At 39.1% G+C, this 20,148-nt stretch overlaps 1 protein-coding gene across 1 annotated transcript in view; it reads right to left on the reverse strand.

The window, feature by feature from the left end:
* Positions 1–416: 416 nt before the first annotated feature.
* OTUD7A (OTU deubiquitinase 7A) overlaps positions 417–20,148 on the reverse strand; it is a 53,455-nt gene continuing 33,723 nt past the window's right edge. The window contains exons 7-11 of the mRNA XM_009978540.2: positions 12,635–12,762; positions 10,633–10,782; positions 4,137–4,251; positions 3,812–3,896; positions 417–1,850 (exon numbers count right to left, since the gene is read on the reverse strand). Coding sequence (XP_009976842.1) covers positions 417–1,850; positions 3,812–3,896; positions 4,137–4,251; positions 10,633–10,782; positions 12,635–12,762 — 1,912 coding nt within the window. The remainder of the gene's footprint in view (positions 1,851–3,811; positions 3,897–4,136; positions 4,252–10,632; positions 10,783–12,634; positions 12,763–20,148) is intronic.

A 20,148-nucleotide genomic window follows, 5' to 3' on the forward strand; every position in this document is an offset into this window, starting at 1 on the left:
CTCTCACAATAGCTATAGAATTTCAAATGTCTGCAAGGCAGATACTACCCTACTACAACACCACACTCCGGTATTATGACTTTCCCCTATCATTCTACTACCTGAGTGATGTCAGTGTAAATTCAGGCACCATTAGTACATTTTTGACCAAACATATACACAGCACTGACAAAGGAGTAAACAACCCTTCAGCTTACCAGTATATGTAAAAAAGACACTGACAAAAATGGAAAATAATAATTTTTTTATGATAAATTAATCCTATTATTTCCTCATTGCCCCGGAAAAGCGAAAAGCTAGACACTATTTACTCATCAATCCTTTATTCTTTTTTTAAGGATTCCTTTTACTGCAATTCAACACTGTTTACTTTGTAAGTAAGAAAATGGTAAAACTAAGTAGTCACGGAAGAATCCTCAATGCCTGTGTCCCTTGCTTTCTCGATCCCTGCGCTTTAACTCTTCTTTGTAGCAGTATGAACAGTAATTTTCAGTCTCAGGACGACCGTAAAAGGAACAGTTCTCCTTCTTACAGCGGTTCTGCTGGATGGAATATATTGGGCAAACTGTGCTTCTGCCTTGTGATTTATCATTGTTCAACCAGGTCTGAGGAGCATCCTCATCAGCGTATTCTAAGCAGTCCCTAATATCGCCAGTATTGAATCCATTTGTGTATGTCTGAGACTTGTGTTCAGTAGGCATGGCGTAGCTCAGCGATTCCACTGTGTTCACTGTACGGATACCGGATATTCGGGCTGGGCTATAGCTTTGAGAAGACAGTGACCTGTTTTGTTGGGGATAGGTGGCACAGGTTTTTAAGGTGCCAACCACTGGCTTGTAGGTATCATCTTGGAAGCTCGATGGCTTGGAGTTGACATCATGCAGATGGATGACACTTTGCCTTTGAACAGGTGGCGTATGGCTATAGTGGGCAGATACTGGAATGGGTCCACTTTTCTTAGCACCATTACTAGGTGAAGAAAATGACCCAGGAGTGGGACTAGTGCGATCTTTAAATTTTAAAACCAGTTGAGTTGTATGGCTTTGAGGCAAGATGGGTGATGCCCTATCCTGAGGAGACGTTTCTAATTTTTCTTTTGAATATGCTTCTGGCTCCAGTTTCCTACTAGACGACCCATTCAGTGCAGCCTTTTTCTCAGCATCCTTTCTTTTCTGTTCCTGCTCTGCGTTGAAACGCTCCTGTGCGCTGGTCAGGTAATAGCCTATCATCTCCTCGTGGAACTGATGCCTGTGACTGGTCAAAAGGAGGCCGGCAAAAATAAACTTTCGTTCCCCCTGCATGGCAGCTCTCAAAATATTTAGGCTGAGTTTCACGTCAGTGCTGTACTTCCACGGGTCAGACTGCTTGTCAGAGAAGGATTTAGTGTTCGTCTTTTCAGTGGGTGAGTTGCTAGCCCTGTCAGTCGGAGATGGAGTGGTCTTTTCAGACGGAGAAGTGCTCGCAGACTGCCCAGATTCCTCTTTGCTCCCTTTTCGAGACTTAGACTTCTTCTCTTTGACTTTCTCTACTGTGTCACCATTTTTTCCATTCCCTGAATTGGCTCTGCTCATTTTACCGTGCACCAGGCCTCCAAGACCACCCATATTCTTTTTCAGTTTAATTCCCAGGGTTTTACTGAGGCTTCCTATTTTATTGGCAACTGAATCCGTCCTGTTTTTGTCTTTATCTTTCCTCTGTTTGTCTTTTTCTTTTTCTTTACTGTTTTTGCCATTATTGCCATTGGAATTACTACAGATGGAATCTCGGTCTGAGTCCATTGAGTCAGCCAGAGACTGAACGTCTTCCCCGGCTGAAGCTGTAGGGGATTCTGGTTGAGCCAAAGGGGCCTGCTATGGAAAAGTAATTATAATTAGATATGGCAAAATCAGTTTCATACAGGGACTTGGTACAAAAGAAAAAAAAAACAAATCCAATATAGATTTTGACATTGATTTTAAAGGTACTTTTTAATTTATGCACTGACATTTGAGACTGGTTTCTTCACCAAATAAAGTATATTTGGCTGTGCTCACTATGTATCTTGCTTGTTCCTAAAGTAGCTTTTGGCCTGTTTCAAGCACATTTGTAGAATGGAGGTCAGTCATTCAGAGGTTCTGTGAAAATCAGAGTCTGAATAATGAAGAGATGTGAGTTAGTGCTCCTGTCTAGGGGAAGGCTGCAGCACAACCTCCCTGCTTGTGCTGGCCAGCATGCAGAGATCAGCCATTCAGTGGGAAGCATCTACAATACAGGCTGCTTCTCAGCTGGGGAAAGACAGAGAGCATGGAAAGAAACGAAAAATATCGTGATGGAAGGGAAAATGAGGCTCTGCTGAAAGCTGAGGGGGATGCAGCACACAAACCTGTATGTAGCAATATTTCAAAACTCATTATGTGCAAAACGCAACTTATTTAAATTGATTTCTTCGTTGCTCAGGTCTCTGGAGCACAAAAATCAAAGGCATGATGCACCAGAGCTAAACATCTTGCCTGAAATATTAAACATTAAACTTCAGCAAGTAGATTGAGGAATATAATGAGGTGTATTCATTCGTACTGGAAATACAGCACAGATAAAACTGGTGTCAGAAGTTTGATTTCCAATATATATTTTAGGTAAGGTGATAAAACATTTTTCTTGAAAATGCAATAACAAGGATCCTAAAACACTTTAAAAAGTGGCTTTGTTCGTTTACTTCTGCAATACTTAATCTTGCTTTCAGGCATCATGAAGATAAAATCTGCTAGAGATAAATACACAAACACTTAACTAACCATAATGATTCAGAGACGGGGGGGCGAAAGCTCTGGAGATGTATAAACTTCCAGTATAGAAATGCATGTTGCTTCTGTCTCTGGGTCCTTCAATGTCCTCTCTCTCTCTGGAATCCCTGAGCACCCCACCACCCAGCTGGGAGCAGAGCTGTTACCCTCATTTGGCAAAGGAGGAAATGAGTGCTAAAGTGGCCTGACCACACACACGTGGCAAGTGTGAAGCAGGGAGAGGTAACCCAGGTCCCACAAGTTTCAGGCTCACAGCTTGCAATTATAGGACTGTTTTGCCTTTCCTTTTTCTGATGTGGTAGCTACCGTTGTAGAAACTGTAGAAAAATGGATTTTTTCCCCTCTTGCAGCTTGTTAAATGCTTTCTCCTTTTGTGTTCTGTTGCTCCTTTCAAATCCCATCTGTGTAGGCTGTCTAAATCACCTCCACCCTCTCCTAGCAACCTTTTGCCTCCAGACTAACCCCTCAATCTATTCAATATAATTTGCAGAGAAATTTGCAGCTGACTAGGTGCCAGCTGGGCATGGTTCTAAAATAGCTTTCTGAAAGAACCAGGCTCCAGTTCAGTGCCAGTCTGTGGCCTTCTGTCAGCCACTCTAAACTGGGAGCTGTCCAGGGGTGCAAACATATTCCAGAAAGAGAAAGGACTTGGGACTGGTGACCTAACAGTGGCATTAGAAGAGCAAGCCAAAGTTCTGAGAAAACAATGGTGAGAACAGGTCTATTTTAAGGTTCTTCTGAACTTCATGGACTACTGAAATAAGTAACAGAAAGTTAAGCTAGAAAATACATTTCAGAACAGAGTATGAGTTACAAAAATATGCAAGTTACTGCGTTATTAAAACAAGTAACTAGAAAAATCTGTAAGCCTGATTGCAAGAACAATGAGCCATGAGTGACCTGTGCCGGCTGCTGGGACACTTCAGTGTTTCCAGGCAGCTGGCCAGTGAGGCAGTCTGCCCTACACAACACCCTGTAGTGCCCAGTATCTCTCATCGTGTTTAAACCGAGGGGGAAGTTTACCTTACCCGTGTCTCAGATGGTATGCGTATCCACGTTACATTCATATAGCTGTGTAGAAGATTAAGCTTTGCCTCAAGAGACAGAATCAAACTAAGGATGAAAAAGAAAGGAACAGTCAAAAACAGTCTGAAAGAAAAAGGAATCCTTAACAGGGAGAAATGTAACAGCAGCCTGAAGTGTGACTGTCAGCTGGAGACCCACCCATGTCTTCTCCCACGTAACTAGAGAACACGAACAAACCCCTGTCTGTTAGCAGTTCTCCCAATACTTCAATCAGGTATGGCTCAAGACGTTTTACTGCTTAACACTGAAGTTACAGAAAGGTCTTACTTGGCCAGTCTGGTGTTATCATTGTCATCTTTTCCCCACTCCCAGTCTTTCCCAGGATCGACCGCAAAGTGCAAAGGCAGTAACTTGTGTTCAGAGTCAGTCAGGGGGATCACCGCTGAAGTAGAGAAGAAACGAGGATTGGGGTGGGGGGAACAAAAACAACAACAGAAGATTTAGCTGTGAAAAACAGCATAACTGGTTGAAGAAGTGGCGCAGAATTTGAGTGTGCTGCAGAACTGCCTCATCCAGAGCACTGCAAATGATTTATACCAGGCTCCATTTCCCTATTTTGACGTTTGTACAACAGAAGAGGAGAGGGAGAGCTTAATACACTGATTGCTCCTGCTGTGAAAGACAGCCACCTGTGGAGGAGGGGAGACCTCTGGGAGAACGACATTGCCATTTTGTAATGCACAATAAACATTTCCTGGAGGCAGAGCCATTAGAATAGCAGAAAGCAATAAAAAGTTGAAATATTCCTGCCTGTCTCTCACACAGATGAACATACTTGTTAATTATGTCTTTCCAGTTTAGTACCTTTTTGTTTTCCAGTGTCAAAGAAACAAAAAATATATTGATAACAGCATTAAGAAACAAAGCAAAACACATTTACGGTGATTTTGGACTCAAACTGTGAATTAACATAATTGGGAAGCATAGATCAATGTATATATGGGTTAAGAGGTCAGTTTGAGGCCATCCTGAGTGTAGTGAAAGACCGTCACTGCTGTTACATCCCAGCATTATCAGCTAGCTGTTTTGGCTCCTCTGTCCTTCCCCCTCTCTGCCAGGGCTCTGCCTTCTGACACATCTTAATGACTCTGCTTTATACTCAGTGTGCAGGGACTGTCTATAATTCATCACCAGCAAGAAACTAAGGGAAAAAGACTGTCAGCTTTAATTAAAGCCAGCAATTTGCTTCCATTTCATTAGAAAAAAAAAAGTAAAAGCTGTTGAGGGACAGGGTGGGATCCTCAGCATGGTGCAGGTCACTGCTGCCTCTCTGACAACCAATCAAGGAATTTCATTTTCTGTACTAGAACCCTTAGGGACTTTGCCTAGGCATTCACTCCAGCAAAGCCAAGGGGAAAAGACACCTGGAGAAATCACTCCAACATCATGGCACTGAATTATTGAAAATTAATTGCACTTACTGGCTATATGCTGTTTATCATCTTTTCTGCAGTTCAGAAAACATACATCATCGAAACAAAGATAGAGCATTTTAATTTAAATATTGTTCCTCACGTAGCAGAATGCAGGCAATTTAATGTGCATTTTAGATTAACACAGTGACGTATTTGGTTCAGATAGTTTGACAACAACTGCAGAAAGCATATACATTTTTTCACCTTTGCAGACTGGAAACAAAAAGGTCAAACCTCTACAAATGTCATGGAAACGTTGCCCCCTACTGCTTATAGTAGGTAATTCTGGAAATATTTTCCCCATTTTAACTGCAAATACAGTATAGAACCGCTGGAAATTCATCAACTTCAGTTGCAGATACCGCTGAAAGATGCAAGCACAGCAATTGGTATCGCAAGAGAATTTTGCTTCTTGAAACTCAGTGTGAGTAAGTAGCAGAGAGCCTAACCCCCCAGTCCAAAATACACTGCAAAGCAAGCTCCTGACGCAGAAATGTACAGTAGAGGTGACGACTGAACACACTTTTTGACACTCACTGATGTAATATGAGGGCTTACCCTGCTGCATCCAATTAAATTATTGCAACAAAGAGGCTGGAATAACTGAGAACACAACTAACCAGCCACGTTTCCCAAGGAAAATACATATTCTGCCAATTAACTGAATTATTAGCAGGTACTGATTGGATTTACAACTGACCTTACAATACAATATATCAAGCATTTAAAGGAAGAAGGCAACTTAGAAAAGAGCAGGATTGTAAGTTTACAACACAGCACTTCCACTTCTGGTAGCACCAAACCTTTGGGGTACAGCCTGGTAGAGAACTGGGAATGTGATCCTGAGGCAGGTGATGTTGGGAAGCCCGGACCAAAGAACTGTGAGAGAGCTGAATCAGTCTCTTTGGGATGTAAACCTCAAGAAGGAAATTTGTGTTTCTTTTCTAAGGACAGCTTGAAACTAACTCATTTTCACATAGCTCTAAAGTAATCATTTTTATAAACAAATTTTAAAGGAATCCTTTTTAAAGTTGGCTGTTTTTACTGATACTGAAAATATACCTATTAAAAATGTTTCGTGATATTCGATTTTATTAAAATCTGAATATCTAAGTGCAAAACAAAGCTTCGAGCTGATTGTCTACAGGATGTCACTGTTGTCTTAATGTACACGTTATGACACGTACTGTCTCCATCTTCACACAGAAATTTGTTAACTGTTATTTTTCAAACTGAGTTCAATGGGCGCTGTATGCTCATTCTAAGGGGTAGTCTGAGGCTGGCATGAAGCACTAACATCTTCATGCAAAAAGTATCTGTTAAAGTAACAGAGTTTTAAAATTCTGTCTTCACTGAAGGAGACTTCCTTTCTCAGAGAATTCTGTTTGATAGCCGGGGTTTCTTGTAGGATTTCTCCACATTCCTGACAGAAAGGTATTTTAATGTTAGGACCACAAGCAGAATCCATCACATCCAAACCCAACAGACTGTAGCATCTTCCTGATGCCCAGTCACATCAGAGTTTGCAACTTTGGTGCAGCAGTTTGGTTATGCTTGGGTTTGGATGCTTTATACCTGAAACCACACTGTTTGGAACACTGTCTTCAAATCCTAATGCCAACAGATGGGATACATCAAAAGTAACAGCAGCTATTTCATCATAGCAGTTTTAAGACGCGCAGTGAGGACTTTCACGTCATTCCTCAGTTGGGCGTATTGCCTCCTGTGCTCTCAAGTCACAGCATTTCCCAGCACTCATCTTTGTGCCTCCAGTGTCATTACTCATCTTCTATAAACATGACACTCGAACTATTTCTGAAAATACTAGTAAAATAAAATGCCGACACAGATACTGACGTACTGCTGTTAAAAACCACTGTCACACTTCTCGTATTTGTTACTGCAAACTGTGGGCAGCCGCGTCACTGCTGGCTGGCTGACAAAGCGCGGGAAGCTGGGAGTTCAGTGAAGCAGTCTTAGGGGCAGTTGAGAACTGGTCTTTGTTTTCCATAAACAAGTTGCAAAATACCTGGATAAATATAGCCTGCATGTATACAAAAGTATTTATAGGTTTTTAATCAGACGTTGTGGATTTCAAAACAAGAGGGCCTTGGTGACCATCACAATGCCAGCTCTGTGCTGGTAAAAAGACGACATGTCAAAATGTGTTTTAAATCCTCTCTAGACAAGAGGATGGTAGCATGTTTTCTCTCTTTATATGCATTTACAACAGTGGTCAAAACGATCTGATAAATGACTATATGCCGAAGCAGAACTTCAGGCATTCACATCAGCACTTATTAGACCACACACACTTCACAAACATAGGACACACTATCTCCTCCATAAGACAGCTTCTCAGCAGCTTAAACACGTATCTATGTACATGCAGCGGTTCAGACAGCTTCAGATGCTGCTCCTGACATCCAGGTACATGGTTAGAGTATAAATACTATGGCTGTAAGTTATGAGTGGCCTGGCTATCAGAGATGCTCCTTTTAAGAAGCTCTAGCCCTAAGCTCTCAGCTGCATTCTGATAGTTCAAAATTTGGCCATGTCCTGTGGCACCTGTGCCATTGTTTTCTGACCCTTAACAATTGTGGTTTTCCCTTCCTCTGTGCCAAAGCTGCCAACATCCCCGTGCTGACAAGGTACAGAAAATAGGCATTATTAGACCATCCTTGTGCCAATCTATTTCCTGTCACTGCATTTGAAGAACAATAGCAATGCTGTGTTAGCTGTTAGACTGCTGCAGTCTCTAACAGCAACCAGCTTGGCAGCTGAAAGCTAAAGCATTCCCTTCATCCCAGAGTTAATGCCAAGTGCTCTCTGCTGCTCCACAGAATTGGAGTCTGTGTATTCAAGGCCCTGCAGTAAAACGTGTAAAATCAGATCATACAAAACAAATACTGTTTTGATTCAACAGCCCTTGTAAATTAACCTGGATGAACTTACACAGGAAAAAAAAGCCTATACTTAACATTACTGATGCTGTGCTGGATATTTGGTAGTTTTTTCTCTCCCAGCATCTTTCCTGTGCAACTACAGGTGTTGGAAAATCCTGCAGAAAGGCAGTTTCTAACCACAAGAAGTATATCTAACGTTAGTGCTAGCACTTGTGGAAGAAATCAAATACGTGACCTTGTTATCCAAGCCAAGATCTTGCAGTGTGTAATTAACAGGAATTAGCTTGTCATACCGGGAATATTTCAGTAGGTGGCACCAAAGTGTATCACGGAACACTTCAACACTTAGTGAGAGGTAGGGTCAGAGCATCTGAAGAGTAGTTTCCCTGTCTTTTGTCAATTCTGTCACTTAGACAAGGCCACAATAGCAAAAGGTTTGGCGGGTGACAGTTGCTCTATCTGCAGCGTTATTGCAGAGATAGTCAAGTTCAGTGCATTCAACCAAATTTTTTATGCACATAGGCTCTTGTAAGACCTGCGATAATGAAGTATTGCATGAAGGCAGACAGACGTGCCTGAAATAAATGAAGTTACCCTCAGTCTAATGATTTTATTCCAATCCCAACTGTTAGAAAGGAAGAAATAGACTCTGCCTACTCCAGAAATTGTCTTGTTTCACCACCAACAGAACTCAGACCTAAAAAGGGTCAAGACCAAAGACATGGAGGCATGTTCTACAACAAGACAACTCTACAATTTGTAACATAGACATATATGCAGGAACTGCAAACTTAAATAGCATGCTGACATTACGGCCCTGGCTGCAGCGTATCATCAGCAACCATCAGCAGTGAAACAGTATCCTTAAAAAGGCTCTAAAAACTCTGTCTTCATTCATATCACATTATTGCATTAAAATCGAATGAATTTGCTTTGCAGACTTTCATTTCTCACAAGGCGTTTCATATCGTACCTCAGTGTACTGCTTTGGAAATGGTTCCTGTGTGAAAAGCGTTTTGCTAACGGCTGCTCTTCTACAGATTGAGGGCTGGAAGGAGCTGCAATGTTACAGCGTATAATGCAAAGGCCAGACCTATTGCCAAGCATCTACCTACAAATCCCTGAAATAGCTGTGTGCCACTGAAGGCTGAATAGTTGGACTGTATTGATTTTCCCATTCAATATCTGGCATCTAGATCCACCTTTTTTTCCATTACTGTCTTATGATTCAGTTTCCTCTTCACCAACACAAAGTTTGCCAATACCACATGTTTGCCAATACTCTACCTTTGTAGAGTGTTTCCTCATGTAAAAAACTCTCCGCACCTTCCAAAAGCGATGACTTAACTAAATGTCAAATTCTTGCATGAAGATCTCTACAACAAAATCTGCTGTTCAAGAGCTTCCTTCTCCCTTTGCATCATTTTAATGAACATCTTTCTCTCTACTTAGCGCAGCTGCAGCATGCTGACTGTCTCATAAGCACAGAAAATGCCTAATACATCCAAAATCAGATGAAATGCACGTAGGGTTAGGGAATTAAATGACAGATATTTATTTGCCTCTAAACTACTCCCTAGAAAGGAGGCCTAAATGAAATACACTCAGAAGATCTCAACAACCAGCACGCATTCCATGTTTACAGGTATATGCATTCACAAGGGATTTAAAAGACCTCTGCAGTGTCATCAGGCAAAAAAAAGGAGGACTCATACCTAACAGCAAAACTCCACTGAATTTTTCTGAAGTCTTGCCATGTTTTTGGCAAAACGCTTTTTCCTTCCCCACAAAAGAAGCGAAGACACCTAGGAGTTCATCTCACAGCTTTCTATTATTAAGCAAACAGGTCTTCCAAATGAGGGCAGTTATAGCTAGCCCCTAGACTACTGATCCTGAAGCTCTTGCCACTCCCAATCCCATATGCAGGAAGCTCAAACTTGACACAGAAATATCTGGTCAGACTTTGTTGTCACTGTTCCGAAGTAAAACAGAAGACAGCAAGATGGTAAGATAAAAACATTTCAACTAAATGTTTTTAACTGAGAAAAGTGCATTTAGCACACTAGAAGAGATATTTTTCCATTACATGAGTTTTCAATAGTAATCTGACTCACACTTAATCTTCTAAACACTTTACTAACTAAAATTAACAAAGGCCTTCAAGAACCCAGAAGCACAGGAGGTAACTATAATTATACCTATTTACATATATGGAACTAATAGAAAAGTTTTAAGTGCCAAAACCAGACAACGATAGCACAAGGATAAGGACTGAAGAGTTCTTGGCTCCCAGTCTTGTGATCAGACAGACTCCTGAGAATACAGCAATAAAATCTAGTGGATATTGTTTCCTTTGTGATAGATAAATACACCTACGGGTAGAAGAAAGTACTTTGTGCATTGTATCAACATGTACCCTTGGGTTGCTGTGTTAAAGCATACCTTGTTCTCTCTGTTGATCTTTCTGTTCCATGGAAACAAGAGCAGAGAAATGGGCCTGATCATAGGCTAGCACAAGAGGTGAGCAATGGCATCTGTTAGGTAGAACTTCAAGTGGCAAATAAATTCCTCCAAATGGTATAGGTGCAAATGCTGCAAAGAAAAATAAGATTTTTTTTTGTCTTAACTAGGTAAAAGAACAGACAATAATGTCAGTTCTATTGTATGTAACAATTGTGCTAACAATGTTTTTAGAGGTCCAGGAGAGCAGCCTGAAGTGGAATAATCAATGCAGAAAACAGTCATAGTATCAGGTAAAATTTCATTAAAAAACCACCAGGAACCACCAGCATACCAAGAACATTAATGAAAACATTCTGCTCTTACATTTATTTTCCTTGCTCTAATCGTTTACTAGTAAAGATATTAATGTCTTACAACAAAATCTCGATGACTCTCACACATGTATGCAGATTTGTACCTTCCTGTAATACTTGTAAGTAGAAGGACATTTTCTAATAATCAGCAGTAAATACACTACCAGTTCTCTTGGTAACATACTCTGCTCATGCCTTGGCTTAACGGATTTCTGCAAGAAACACTACAAACACGTTTATAGTCCACACGCACATGCCATCACACACACCATATATGTATGAATATAAATAATAATGATGAGGAAAGATTGAAAAAATTGTGCAAGAAGAGTTTGAATGGGATGTTGCATCTAGCAAGGGCAAAACTCTTCTGAAAGATTCTACACTTGTTTATATGTAATTATGGGAAACAGCAAGTTTGGGCAGGAAAATTCTCTCAACGTGTTTGCTTCTGACCAATTATTTTTCTTTTTGCTGTGAAATATGAATCCTTATTGCTGAAATATTTCCAAAATGAGCATAAGGAAAAAGTAAACCCAAACAATGCACTGTTTTTAGTAGAGGCTGTTTCTTTGAAGAGGTCTGCTGTCCAGACTTTGGGACAAAGAACAGTACTGGTTTTGAGGCATAAATCTACATTTTGGTAAGTCTACCCAAATTTGACCAAGTTATTAGTCATCTTTGAAAATCTGTGCTTTGTACATACAACAATTAAATGCAGATAACTTGAGGTCCATGAGGCCAGCAGTGAGAAAAATACTGGCATTATTGTGACAGAATCAGGCTGGGTCAAGAAAAAGAAAATATGAGGGTAGGGCAATTTGGGATAGAAAAAGTTATGATGAAACAAAGCAAGAGTGATCAAGTCTGTTGGAACAGATAGCAATCATACAACCATTACTTGTAGTTCACAATTTTAATGGAAACTGAAATCACCCAACATTTTCCTGTGGAAGTAAATTTCTGTAAACTTCATCCTGTGTTTAACATCCTCCTTTAATCAACTGAACATTCCCCTTTAGTTAAGCAACATACTATCCTTAATTAGCATTCTATTAGTTCATGGTAAAAAGTGAGAGAGATTAATTTAATCATTCAAGTCCTGCTCAGACAGCTGTCCAGCTGACTCCACATGTGGATCCAACATTTGTGTGCTCACACGTGCAAGCTGAATAAAACATTCTGGAAACTTTCGAATGAGAGGCTGCAAAGGAGTTAGTTAAAAAAGAAAAAGCCAAGATATACACATTCAAAATTCAATTTTTCAAAGTCAGATTAGATTGATTTATGCAGAGTTTTAAGGGGCACCAATATAACACAGGAAAATTAGAGCCTTGTTAACCTATACCAGTAAGAAATGTATGGTGTTCTGTAATTTGGTGGTTATTAAGTTAATAGTAAATATCTAGGATAAACAGATTTTCAGCAAGACATACATAATTACTCTGTATTTTTTACTTTTATCTAACAGAAATAGATTATTATTCTGCTCTTTTTTTCCTCCCAGAAAAAGGCAGCAGCTATCCCATAACCACTCAGTTACATTACAGCTGAGCCTTTTTGTTTGTGATAGTTTACAACTGATTTGATTTACCCAGGTGCATAGATTTCTAATTGAAAACTCTTACCTTCTCCCCCTGAGTCTCGTAACATTGTGTCTGCTACTACAACAATAGGTCTTCTCAAAATATGGGCTAAGACAAAAACGTGGAACTCTTCTAAGCTCTCATACACTGGATCCTCTGAATTATCCACTCTAGAAGACACAGCATTGAAACTTTTTGAACCAACTTGAATGAACCATTGAAAAGTAGTGAACCAACACACCACAGCAGCTATTTCTTCTTCCTTGTCACTCATATTCCCACTCTTATGAAACACATATTCCAATTATTGAAATAGGTAACATAAGTAATTGTAAAGGAAAATATATATTTGGAAACAAAATAATAGCAACTGAGAAAATGTTTTCACTTACAGACTCCACACTAGTTTAGTAGTCAGCAAAATTCATTACTTTCTGATACTGTTTGGTAGCCTGATGCACATTAAAAAAGGTAATTCTTAGCCAAGCTCCTGGTGTAAATCTGCTTTTGTCACAAAAACCATAATTTCATGTGACACCCTTGACGCACAGACTCTACAATGAAAGGTAAGTGTTTTTCTGGTTCCTCTAAACTAAATACAGGTGAGTTTATCTTGGCAATTTAAGAAAGCGATACCAGCTGGAGTAGGAGAAATTTATCTTCTAAAGTTCTCAACATTTTTATCTGATTATTACCAAAATATGATTTTTTTAAGATGAGGAGGGCTACCTGTGTAAGGAACTGGAGATACATTTTCCTATTGGAAATAGGATTTCCAATGAGATGATTTTCGCCTACTTTCAGACATCCACAATCAGATGTCTAAGCATTTCACCTTGACTGCCTCTACAGGTACCAAAAAAAAATATTAAAAATATACACTTAAAAGCCACTTAAAAATATACACACAGAACACAGCTTCTGTGAGATATGACGAACAAAAGTGAGCGACATAACCTAGGCACACTCTTAAATGAAGGCAGTGATTGCCCTCTTCTTGTTAGGTGTGCAGAGAACTTCCATAATTAACTATCATTGATTTTCATTATATGCAAGAAATAGTAACTGAACATAACTGTACAGCACTATTCTAGAACACGTGGGACAAACACAGAAACCTTCTCACAGGTCTGATGGCATCCAGCCCATCACTGAGGCTTCAATGTTAAGTGTTTCATCCCAACCTAGGAGCACAGCAGGATGGAAATTATTAACAGTAGACTGATGCAGGACACAAATTCTCTGATCAAGCAACGACACACCTCTCCTTCCCTGTATCCCTCCTCCTGTTACCCAAACTCATCAGGAAGTTTTTCCTGATGTTCAGAATAAATTCCTCATTTTGTAATTTCCTCTTATATTCCTCACTTAAATTCTTCTCCATTGTTAGCTGCAACAGCTTTTCAGCATTCGCAGTCCATTACATCACCCTCAGAGCAATTTGTTAGCCAAAAGGAAATCAGAAGAATCATGTTATTGGCAAGAGAACATGCTACAAAGATTTCCAGCTATTTTCTCACGTTAGTATTACCAGACTATTAGTCCTACAGTTTTTCTTCAAATCCTCTAATTATTCCTCATCTCCTAGTTAATGAGGTTCCTAGAAGTGAAAGGCATATTCCAAATGCAGCTGTATCAGAAGGACCTTTATCTCTTTGGTCAGCTGATGTCAAGCCTGACTGGTCAGCCTGACTGCACATGAAGTCCAAAACTCCACTGGGCTTTTTCTACTCTTCAGTATCACATCACCAAGTGGCTTGATTCACTATTTATGATCATATTCACACATTTCAAACCCTTCTCTTCTATTACACATCTGTTTTCCATTGCTCATTTTCAGAGAATCACAGAATGGCTGAGGTTGGAAGGGTCCTCTGAAGGGCACCTTGTCCAACACCCATGTTCAAGTAGGGCCACCTAGAGCCAGTTGCCCAGGACCATGTCCAGACAGCTTCTGAGTATCTCCAAGAAGGAAGACTTCACAGCCTCTCTGGGAAATCTTTTTAATGTTCAATTTTATTTCATCATTGCCAGTCATTCATGTGGGCCATCTTATATTATTTCAGTGCCACTGCTGAGGATTCAGTACGAATTTTCCTAAAGATTAATGAGAATGAAAAATCATCATTAACAAGTATCCATAGCAACCTGCCACCTCCTCTGATCCACTTACCATTCCACTTTTTTCATAGACCTTTATTTATGCTAACTACATGGCCACGAAAATTGTGGACAAAATTATTTTGTCAATATAACATGGAAGCAAAGGAAATTTAAGAAACTGAAATTAATTCCTGTGTTCACGTAAAGTTAATTTTTAAATAATGAAAACCACATATATAATAGCATATGACTCTGCATTGCAGAATCCGGCTCAACCAGGGCACTCTAAGTAATTTCTGTTGCTTGTCATAACAAATTAACAAAAAAGAGGGAAAAAAAATCTCAGTCTATCCTGCAGGACCACTGACACCTCAAATCCAGAGTGGAAACCTACTCAGCACTCCAAAGAGATTCCTTCACCTAAGGAAAATCCAATTTGTACTGCAGCCAGTAATGAAAAAGAACTCAAAAAAGTTGAAGTGGGAAAGTCACCTACCCTGCTGTTCCATCTGACTATCTGCTCTCTGTTCCTCTCTCTTGCCTGTAAACTCTGAGCAAGATCTGTTTTCACATCCTTGGATTTCCTTCTAAACAGCTCCCTATGGCAACCTTGCTTTTCTTTCCTGTACATAGGCTCCAGATTCTCACTTTGTCCAACAGACTCGTAACAGCTATTCCAAGTTTAAATGAAGTTTCAGGATTCATGCAGAGCAAGAGACTAATGCCTGCAGACAGTTGAGATGTACTGAAACAACACATCAAGTATGAAGTTCTTCAACCTGGTGATGAGGTATAAGCATGAGACTAGAATGAAATCCGAGTTTATATCTCAATCTGCTACCATTCCATTTCTGAAACCTCTTCTTTCCCTGCTTAAGAAACCCAAAATTAAAACCAACATACACCACAGCTGCAGCTTACTAGCAAGTACAGATTGCTGCTGTAGATAGGTGTAGGAACGTGTCCGCTGATTTCCTTACACAGTATTTCAGTAATGAGCTTCAACTGAAACACAGAAAATGGCACAGTAGGAACTAAATGATCTTTAAAGTCCTTTCCAATCCAAACCATTCTATGCTTCTATAATTTCCCTCCTTTTCTTCAGGGAAAATTGAATAATAAATGGTATACTGCATTGACTAAGGGAGATACAGAACGTAAATGTTTTGAGTTCCAACTTTTACTTCTTAGTCTTTAAAAATATCAATACTTTTTTCTCAAGCAAAACCAATACACAGGAAGCAGTTTTTTCAAGGCATATAATAAAAGCGAAAACCTAAATCAGCTTTCCCTAGATTATTTTGGTTTGAATGTTATTTTGTATTTAGTTGTGTGAAATGCATGCTTTTGTGTAAAACATCTTCTGTTGCATGTGAGATGCAACCATCTGTCAAATAGGAAACATCTAGAATTCAACAAAAACTTGTTAAATAAGGAAAAACCCTATCACTACATAGGTACTAGTTCTTAATTTTAACATGACACAATTATGATCCCTCTTTTGCCTTGAATTTTATCTTTTTTCTAGAGTCTGTGTGACATCCACTCTTTTCAGATCTGAAGGGCTGTCTGAACTAGCATGTTTGAATCACCGTGGCAATTTGCTTATTTCCAGACTGTGTTTGGCTTAAGTACAACTTACACCAATTGAAAATAGGCCAGATGAAAAGATTTATTAGCATTCAAAAACTTCAGCTAATAAATAAAAGATATACTGTTATAATGAACCTTTCTCTATCTGCACCCTTCAATTACTGCATATACTGAACAGTTAAAAAGGAATAGCACTCCATAACAGACAATCAGATCAAATAAAAATAGTTTTAAAGCAACGTCTTTGTTAAATGATGTAAACTAAATTCTCTACAAGATGAAGGTCTTTGATGGATGCAGTAGTTTTGTACGAAGAATCGTATGTTGAAATACTCTGAATATCTAACCAAGTCAAAACCTCAGAGATTACATGCATTTGAGAGGTATTTCCTGTTTAAATGTCCTGGTTTTCTGCCTTAAATAAAACTCTAATAACATGTGGAAAGATTACAGCAATATTGCCTCCCTTCTTCCCCATTTAAAAATCTCTTGACTTTATTAATAGGATAGTGCCAACAGCATATGAGACAGCTAGCTAGAAGGTGACAGTTCACACTAAATAAGAAACCATCCACTTTCCAAATCAGTATTAGTTGACACGTCAAGACAACAGGGCATTTAGTTTTCAGCTCTACTAGGTTTTCAAGAAGTGAATAACACTGTTATATTCAATCTAGCACTAGAACAGGCTTTGAACAATGGATTGAGAGCAGCCCTGAGGAAAAGGACTTGTGGTGTTGGTTGATGAGAAGCTCAACATGAGCCGGCAATGTGCACTGGCAGCCCAGAAAGCCAACTGCATCCTTCATCAAAAGCAGCGTGGGAGGGAGGTGATTCTGCCCCTCTACTCTGCTCTAGTGACACCCCACCTGGAATACTGCATTCATCTCTGGAGTACCAAACACAAGAAGGACATGGAGCTGTTGGAATGAGTCCAGAGGAGGGCCACGAAGATGATGCAAGGCCTGGAACACCTCTCCTATGAAGACAGAGAGAGTTGGGGCTGTTCAGCCTGGAGAAGAGAAGGCTCCAGGGAAACCTTCTAGCAGACTTCCAGTACTTAAAGGGGGCCTACAAGAAAGCTGGAGAGGGACTTTTGCCAAGGGCGTGTAGTGATAAGACAAGGGGCAATGGCTTTAAACTGAAAGAGGGGAGATTTAGATTAGATCTAAGAAGAAATTTTTCACTCAGAGGTTGGTGAGGCACTGGAACCGGTTGCTCAGAGAAGCTGTAGATGCCCCATCCCTGGAAGTGTTCAAGGCCCAGTTGGACGAGGCTTTGGGCAACCTGGTGTAGTGAAGGGTTTCCCTGCTCGTGGCAGGGGGGTTGGAACTAGATGATCTTTGAGGTCCCTTCCAACCCAAACCATTCTATGATTGTATGAAATCTCTGACTGACAGTAGTCTGCAAAATGAAGGAATGGGTTGGAATTTTCTCTTTAGCAGGATTGCAATAGTTCAGTTCTTAACAAAAACAGAGGATACAAGACATTTTCCTTTTTCAAAGCAGTTGCTTCAATTCAGTACCCCTAGTTTTGCTTGTAAATGGAAATAAATTAAACAATTATGTTAATCTGAAATTTACTTTTTTATGTTTACAGAAAGTTGTGCATATCTGTTTCAAAACAAGAATCTGCTTCATAGTTAATTAGTTTGCTCTGCTTTAGTGCTTGAAGGATTTTGCCTGTTGGAAACAAGAACTTAAGAATCAGGTTTTTCTGTGTTCCCTTTATCTTTTTCTTTTCCCAACTTCCAAGCCTCAGAACGAGAGCGCTCTCAAAGAAGACATCTTTGGAGATTTAGCAATAATTGCTCATCTCCTTTGCATGTAGCTCACATTGAAAAATAACTAAAAGGAACCTGCAGGTGAATGAGGCACCATAAGTCCAGACTTACGATTGTCACTGAGTTCTTTTGAAGCAGATACAACTTCTGAGCTTTAGTTAATTCTGACACCAAAGGAGAATGTCTCATCTACAATTCAAAGACTAATTTGCAAGCTTTTTTAATACATAACCTAACTAAAGAATGTAATATAACCCATCTCAAAAATACTATTTTTACATTCCTTTTCCTTCTCAAGGGCTCTATTTTGAACATGGGTACATTAAACTGAGAAAATAATTAATTCTATCACATTCATTCTGTCTTTGGAGTGATTCTAAAGAGAAATACATATTCACGCGTTTAATAGGCTAAATTTCTTTCCTGATTCTTCTTTCAATATTTTAAGGGAAAAATTAACTGTTGCCTACTTATCTTTACTTCATTTTGATTTGCAAAAAGATAAATGCAAACCATGATGAGAACATTAAAAACAATTTCTAGTAATTCTTTATGTAATAGCGATAGTCCCTGTTTAAGTATCTGGGAACTAAAGGTAAAGAAGGTCGACGGACTGTCAAATACAACATGCGAGGACATCTCTGACTGGTAGATACTGAAACGTCATAGTATGTGAAACGTGTAGAGAATGAAAGAGACAGAAGGAGGGCAAAGAAAATTGGTGGTGAATGGCCAAATTTCATAGAAATATTAACTGAACTGCATTAGAAGACTAAAGCATATCAACAGAAAAGTATCCGCAAACACAGGAAACAAACTAGAGAGTAAACTGAAAACCAATCCCTTTTTTTCAGCCTCAAAATAGAAGAAAATGAGACACATTAGGGCTGACAATTTTCTAAACAATATCCTCCTGCACTAGTAGAATTACCTATCCTCGACATCACAGGGTTAAAAGGAAAATGTAATATTCTTTCAAAGCCCAGAGAACACTTCCTAAAGATTTTATTTCTCTCATTATGTTGTATGCCCTATTTTGTCTATTTACTTATCACCACATGCAATTTTCTCCAGGGGAAACAGTAGCTAGATAAAAACATGCACTGAGTAAGCAAACACTAAATATTTTTAGTGATAAACACTAGATACAAAACCTAAAGCTTCTGCATTCTTAGGGCTGGTCAATAATCCTATACTTTGGGAGCAATTGCACTGGAAGTGAGGGATGCTTTATCATACCAGCTATTTAAAGCAGATTCTGTATGTGCATCAGGGGTATTTAAACGTTGTAGGTACTATTTAATCCCAAACTTTTTCACAAATGTGTTTCTATCAATTTTTTCCAATAGCTTCTAAACATCTAAACTAAATGCATGCTGGCAGTAAGGTAGACAGTACTGGGGTTTTCCCTGCAACCATTAAATTTTCTGGTACTGTTTATAATAAGCTAATTGATAAAAGATTAAACATGCATATGAAGCTGGTCTTCAAGAAAACTCTCCTTCCTTGCTTGCTTGCCTGTTAGCACTGGGTAGTAACTGGCAAACATTGCAACTTTGCAGAGTGTAATTGAAGTACCTGCCATCAGCCATACTCTTACGGAAGCAATCTAGATAAACAGATACGAAATTAAGTAAGAAAAGAATCCTATGCGGTTCTTAGAAATACAGACATATCCTATGCCAAACCTTCCAGCAACTTCAAACTTTATTAGGATAATAGTGAATCAGTTTAACATGAAATAAATCTTTAAATAATTCTTGCATTTGAGAGCATTATTTATGTTACATGGGTTTCATAAAACTTGAATGGTCAAAGAAAGGGCAACTGTTCCTATCTGTGCAATAATAATTATCGTAATTTTTCGTTGAAGTTTTTTTTATAACTCTTCAAAGATTGAAGTAGTACATTGATTTTTCAGAAGGATTTCATGAGACTACAAAGCATAACTCGATATTCTACTTTCTATTTTAAAAGACGCTGCATCCAAATATTTAATCTTTAGCTTTAACATCAAAAATATTACTTTTTTCCCCCTGTATGTTTACGGTTAACAGCATTTTAAAAGTAGAATAT

Source organism: Tauraco erythrolophus, chromosome 14 (genome assembly GCF_009769465.1).
Source record: "Tauraco erythrolophus isolate bTauEry1 chromosome 14, bTauEry1.pri, whole genome shotgun sequence".
In the NCBI taxonomy this organism is placed as follows: domain Eukaryota; kingdom Metazoa; phylum Chordata; class Aves; order Musophagiformes; family Musophagidae; genus Tauraco; species Tauraco erythrolophus.